Source organism: Drosophila albomicans, chromosome 3 (assembly GCF_009650485.2).
Source record: "Drosophila albomicans strain 15112-1751.03 chromosome 3, ASM965048v2, whole genome shotgun sequence".
NCBI lineage: Eukaryota > Metazoa > Arthropoda > Insecta > Diptera > Drosophilidae > Drosophila > Drosophila albomicans.
Genome location: NC_047629.2, coordinates 33,437,497 through 33,444,323, shown reverse-complemented (window position 1 = coordinate 33,444,323; position 6,827 = coordinate 33,437,497). Strand labels below are relative to the sequence as shown.

The following is a 6,827-nucleotide window of genomic DNA, read 5'->3' as shown; positions in this document are numbered from 1 at the left end:
GACAATTTTCCATTGCGCGCACACGGTATGAAATGATTCTGCTGTTTTACACTTTTATCTATGTTAATCCGAAAGTAGTTGCAGCCTCGTGAGATTCTGTGTAAGTGTATATACACATTAATGCATAACTGTATGTGTGTGTATCTTTATCTGCGACAGTGTCTGTATCTCTGACACGCGTTACTTAGACTACAAACATGTATTTTTATTATTTTTCTCCCGCGTTCAGGCCCGCAGTCAAGTCAGTCGGTTGTCAGTCGAGAAACGCAGCCACATAACGCGCATTGCAACTGATCGCGCAAGATTCCCCGAAAGAAAAAACGGCGACAAGGCCAAGAAAAACAAAAGTACACAACAAATACTGAACAACAATTCAAATAAAATCAACTGCAATCAGCGTTCGAGATGCCGACTCCCACATTAATGGGATACATCAAGCTAATTGGGATTTTCTTGTTGCTCACAGCGGAATATAATCGAGAAGTGTTGGCTGATGGTATGTCTCTCATAAATGTATAAACATAACATATTATAACATATAACATAATATGATGAAAGTGAACACTTGAATTCAAAATTTCAATATAAATTTATGAATTATTTCATATATCATATACATTTACATTCATATGCAATGTTCGTTCAGATTCACTAACGTATAGTATGTAAATATATCTATATTTATTTTTCATTCATTCACATATTTCGTAGAGGAATTCCTGCCTGCCGCCAGATCAAGTTATTTTACATTTTTGAGACCTTCCCCCGCAAAATTGTAAAACAAAATTACTGTGCAAAAACGTGATAGGAAAAGCTTCGCCTCGTTTTACCTTTTCAGGCAGCTAATAGTTGTCTTACATATGGAGTCTGCATTCCTTGCCTTAGATTACTTTTTACCTTATATGTACTATCCGCGATAAGTGCTTATCTTTCTAGCTAGATAAGAAGATAATGCTGTCAGCACGTAGACATTCAAGTTTTCATATATTAACATACAAGAATAAGTATAGCAAACATTTGTGCTGTCATACTTTGTACAAATAATAATATAGACTGAAGTTTAAACCGGTGTTGTCTCCATACAATGTTTATACTCGTATTTGTATAGTAACTGATATAACCTAGCCTTGCCAGCATTTGATAGTTGAAAATAGTTATTTTTGTCATTGCCAACTTATTTTATTTATAGCACAAATTGCGGATCATATTCGAAAATGCTGTTTGAGTGGCTTGAGACAAGCTCATACAGCGCATAGTTGCGAACAATCCGAAACGTCTGTATCGAATATTCCTCGACTTTGGTTGGGATTATGCACCTCCACCTATGGCTTATGCTGTTCAAGGGAATTGGTCAAGAAGAATTGCGAGCTGGGACGCTTGGCTGCTCTTGAAGGCTCAAAGTGCGTTGATGATTCGAACACAACTTCGATTACCTACACAGATTGCTGTCGCGCCTGTCAAGGTAAGTTCACTAAAAGCAAAATAGTTTTCCATACTTCAACATTCTTCAATTTACTTTGCAGTTGGTTTGGCTGTCAAGGCGAGTCAGCAAAAATGCAAGGATCCGCTTTTTTCGTTTCTCATGAACATCGACTCTTACCTTATTTGCTGCTCGGATAATAGTTTCTCCAGCTCCGCTGAAAATATAAATACAAATACTGCCACTAATATTTATTCTAAAATTAATGCTAATGTTAATAAACTTGACCTGGAAGATGTTCCCCGATCTGGTGAAAATGAGGACGAAGATCTAGAAGAACAGAGCATAGAAACTTCGGATGGCGCAATTGTTTTGAAACCCGATGGTGAGTTTATGTACGCAGAAAGAAAAAGAGTTTTAAAATCCCGAAAAAAGTTCAGGATTTATAAAGAAATTATAACAAATTTGAATAACATTTTTTGGATATTTTTCATTTTCAAGAATAAATTCTTAATTCAACAATGCAAATATAGTATGTCAGGTTAAACACACAAAGAAAAATCTAAAAAAAAGATCAGGCGTTCTTTAAATTAGATTCGTTAAAATAATAATGTTGCTTTTCGAATTTTCTAAATTTGACATACTTTAAAAAAACTATTATTTTATCAATTACGTTTTCACTATTAAATTAATGTAATATTTTCATTGTGCATGAAAGAAAGTTCTTAAATAAAGTTGAGGCATTTTTCAAATTAGACTGTTTAAAATAATTAAAAAAAAAATAATTATTTGAATATTTTTTTTTTATATTTAATTGCGTTTATACACTGTTCGCTTTATGTATATTTTATATGTAAAGTTAAATTTTGATACAGGCCCTAGCTACAATTTTCAAAAGTCTCGCAATCTTGTTTTCAAGTTTTTTGCGATATAGAATTCTTTTTAATAAACTTTTCAATGTAGATTTTTATTCTTGTACTTTAAAACCTTTTTATCTCTGCGTTTATTCTATTGCAACAAAATCTGTAATCTAATTTTGTATTTCCTTAGATGATATCTGCAGTCAGATTCCAAATCTTTGTGCTCACATTTGTGAAAATACCCTGGATGCCTACAAATGCAGCTGCAATCCTGGCTACCAACTGGATGATAACAACATAACTTGCTCCAAAGCGATTGATAACGACATCTGTCCTGATGGCTACTTTCTGGATCCTGTGCCCAACAAATGCATTGACGTCGATGAGTGCAAAGAGAATCTACACGCTTGCAAAGCTACTCAGTATTGTCACAATGAAATTGGCTCTCATCGTTGTCTCAACAATGTGGCACAAAGTTGCTCCAAAGGATACTTTTACAATGAAAAACTGGAGGAGTGTGAAGGTGGGGAAATTGTCCCAAAATTATTATTATTTTATAATGCTTATATTCATTTTCTGGCAGATGACGATGAGTGCCTTCAATCGCCTTGCGCCAAAGGCGAGGAATGCGTAAATTATCCTGGAGGATACGAATGCAATCAATCCTGTGGCACTGGATTTTATTTGAAGGACGGCAGCTGTGTGGACATCGATGAGTGCAGCTATAATGCGACAAACACTTGTATAGCGGACATGCATCAGGAGTGTAAGAACACCATAGGCAGTTACTACTGTAACTGTCTGCCTGGCTACAGCTTGGATGCCACACAGAACGAATGCGTGGGTGAGTAACAATTGAGATGTGTATTCACTGTATTCGCATGTATTCACTAACTCACTTCCTGTAGATATTAATGAGTGCTCGATTAACAATCACAACTGCCTGCCAACTCAAAGATGTGACAATACAATCGGTTCATACATCTGCACGGTATAAATAAATTGCTTAAATATACTCATTAAATAGTGAAATAATGAATAAATTTATTACAGCGTTGGACTTCTTGTGGCACGGGTTACACACTCAATGCGGAGACTGGAAATTGTGATGGTAAGAAATGAATATTTTCTTAAATTAGTTTAAGTTCTTTAACATAAGTTATAATATCATATTTATGTAAAACAATTAATACATTTTTATGTTTATTCCTCGTTAAACAAAGATGACGACGAATGCGCTCTTTCCACACACAATTGTCCCTTGGATTATGAGTGCTACAACACCAAAGGTTCATTCCGTTGCCATCGCAAATCAACAACAACTACGACCACAACCACAACAACAACAACCACGCCCTCAACTACTACCACAGCAACAACTCCATCGCCAGCACCCTCAAGAGTCAATGCCAGAGAACCCTATTCACGCAACTATGGAACTTATTCGGTCTCTCGTCATCCTTGCACCGACGGTTTTCATAGAAACTATCTGGGTGCCTGTGTTGGTAAATATCATTATTAAAAAGTAAATATTAAAATATTAAATCAATTACTTTGTAGACATCAATGAGTGCACCGAGTACAAGCCGTGTAATAGCAACGCGAGATGCATCAACACCAATGGCTCCTATCGTTGTGAGACCTACACACAATGTCCTGCGGGCTATAAGCCAACACCTGATGGCACCTCCTGTATGGGTAAGTAAAAGAAGTTGTATTATACTCTATAATAAATACCATAATCATATATCTATGTATCTGTCTGCACTCATATTCCGATTCAACTTACCGAACAGATTGAATTTTTTATCGATTTTTATTTTGAGGCATATTTTCTGGTCTTAAAAGAAAGAATGCTATTTGAGATTTTATTTAATGACTCTGATTTACTTTTTTACTGAGTTTTGCATTCAAAGTTAATGCTAGTTATCAAAGTGATTCATATACATATGTACACAATCTATATCACCTTAGATCCATTTATCTTGGAGTAAATCTCACTGTGCTTGTTCTATTTACATACATTCAGTGATCTTAAGTAAGGTGGAGATACATCTATTCGTTTAAACCACTTATAATATCCTAAATATCTGTCTTTTGGCCTCTTCAGCCACTTCGCTTCACTATTAAAATACTCTCAGCAGCATTTCTTGTAAGCTTAACCGAAATAAATAATCATAACAAGTCTTAAATATATATATTTTTTCTTTCAAAATATTTTGAGAATTATTTGTAAAATGACTTATTTGTCTACCTACGATTAGAGCTAACCTGAGAATGTATTAATCTTCTTGCCTATGCTTTCATTTACTTTTCGATATACTTTTAGACCGTAGAATGGCCTACGTTAGCTATTCCTTTATTCTTTTACTTGCTCAATTCATTTGCAAGTAAAGTTTGTATCAGAAGAGGTGTTGCTTTAGGAACTAACCTTTATATGCTGAAACTGCAGATCTGTCATATATCTATACTTGACCTAAAAAGTAACAAAATTCACAACTAATTCAAAAGCAACATCATTCATAATTAAGAGCTCCGCACTTTTTCTTACAGACATCGATGAATGCGAGAGTGGCGATCACAATTGTGGCGACAAGCAAATCTGTCGCAATCGCAACGGCGGATATATCTGTGCTTGCCCAACCGGACATCAAGTTTCCCGCCAGTCAGATGGATCCAACACTTGCGTCGACATCAATGAATGCGAACAGAATCAAGCGGTGTGCTCTTCGAATGCACAGTGCTTCAACACAATTGGCTCTTACTACTGCGAATGCAAATCGGGATTCCAGAAGAAGCCTGCCCACGAAGTGGGAGAAAGTTGGCTAACACATGCCCAATGCTACGATGTGGACGAGTGTCTGGCCATTTCGGGTCTCTGTCAGCAGAAGTGCGTCAACTTCTGGGGCGGCTATCGTTGCACCTGCAATCAGGGATACGAGCTGAGCCAGGATAATCGCACTTGCAACGACATCGATGAGTGCGAAGTGCACAAGAACTACAAACTTTGCATGGGGTAAAGATGTTTGACGTTTTCAATTTTTCATGTTAATTATTTACCTTATTTCGTGGCAGCTTTTGTGTGAATACAGCTGGTTCTTATCAATGCTCGTGTCCACGTGGCTACACCTTAGAGGCTGACAAAACAACTTGTCGTGATGTTGATGAGTGTGATCCACATTCGGAGAATCATGTGTGCACAGGAAGGGTAAGAAAATGACTTTATATATACACTATAAAGTGTAATGAAAAAAATTCTTAAAATATGTAAAGTCTCTTCTATTTTAACAATTTTTCAAAATATTAATTTTTGCGGCTACTTAATTTCAAAAACTTCTTAAACTTTCCTTTTTTCAGAACGATATTTGCACCAATGTGCGTGGCAGCTACAAATGCACCACTATCAACTGTCCTCCTGGCTACACAAATGATGCAGATCAAAAGAAGTAAGACTCTAAAATCAACTCTTTATTATATTAATTACATATTTGTATAAATTTATTTAAATTGCAGTCGCTGTCGATTTAGCAGTTTTTGCGAGGGCGAAGAGTGCTACACTAAACCCTCAGCTTATACCTACAATTTCATCACATTTGTTTCAAAATTAATGCTCCCTCCCGATGGTCGCACCATCTTCACACTGAGAGGACCTCATTGGTATGATAGCACAGACTTTACTCTGAAAATAGTGAGAATTCAAGCAGCTGCCAACGTTGAGAAAGCAACAGAGAGTTACTTCGAGTAAGATTGGGAATTATTTATTTCCTACTCGTATATTACTAATAATTTTACTTTACAGCACCTTCCAACAAAACAATCAAGTAGATCTTATATTAAGAAAGGCGCCCGAAGGACCACAGGATGTGGAAATAGAACTGACGATGACTGTGTTCACAGATGGCAGACCTCGAGGCAAAAGCGTTGCCAAAATATTCTTATTTGTTTCGCAATATCCATTCTAAAAAAGCTTAATTCATTAATTTTTGATTTTATAATACAGAATGTAGTTGTTAAATATTGACATTCAATAGCAATCATACTTGATAAAGTACTTACATAATATACTTGATTTTACATATTTATTTTTGAATTGAGAATTTGAAATTGTTTGATGTGCCCTAAAAATGTATTATTAATTCACTTTAAGAATTATACTAAAATAATATCTTTTGGGTAACCGTAGTATTGTCCATAAATAAACCCAATAAAAATGAAGTTTTTGATTTCTAGTAGCATAATTTTACTAAAGCTATTTCTTATTTTGCATAGTAGCTTATCATCTAGCACTTTGCATCACCTCATCTATACCTTATCTTTATTTGCACATCTGACTTTAAATTAATTATCTTTATTTGCTATGTTCCCATACAAATATTTGCATTTATGGCATTTTCTGTAAAGCATTTTTCAATTATAAATTTAATCTAATTAAAATCGCACATGCTTCCAGTTTGAAAAGTATGTAATGCCAGCTAATTGGCTTTTGAGCATAGAGTAGCACACCAAAAAGAAAAAACAATTAATTCGATTACACAAAAACGTAGATA

At 35.3% G+C, this 6,827-nt stretch overlaps 1 protein-coding gene across 1 annotated transcript; it reads left to right on the top strand.

The window, feature by feature from the left end:
• The first annotated feature begins 256 nt into the window (after positions 1–256).
• LOC117570997 (latent-transforming growth factor beta-binding protein 4) lies at positions 257–6,415 on the top strand. The gene is made up of 14 exons (XM_034252946.2): positions 257–496; positions 1,190–1,462; positions 1,524–1,805; positions 2,471–2,803; positions 2,864–3,124; positions 3,189–3,271; positions 3,334–3,391; positions 3,504–3,785; positions 3,841–3,978; positions 4,834–5,296; positions 5,356–5,488; positions 5,638–5,726; positions 5,794–6,021; positions 6,080–6,415. Exons 1-14 carry the CDS (start codon positions 406–408, stop codon positions 6,240–6,242), a joined length of 2,877 nt encoding a protein of 958 aa, XP_034108837.1. The 5' UTR covers positions 257–405; the 3' UTR covers positions 6,243–6,415.
• Positions 6,416–6,827: the final 412 nt, after the last annotated feature.

Bases quoted from the DNA above. Each gene is read 5' to 3' on its own strand.
- LOC117570997 (XM_034252946.2), top strand. From the start codon at position 406: ATGCCGACTCCCACATTAATGGGATACATCAAGCTAATTGGGATTTTC. The intron at 1,463-1,523 runs GTAAGTTCACTA...TTTACTTTGCAG, and splicing joins TTGCTGTCGCGCCTGTCAAG to TTGGTTTGGCTGTCAAGGCG. The intron at 5,297-5,355 runs GTAAAGATGTTT...ATTTCGTGGCAG, and splicing joins AACTACAAACTTTGCATGGG to CTTTTGTGTGAATACAGCTG.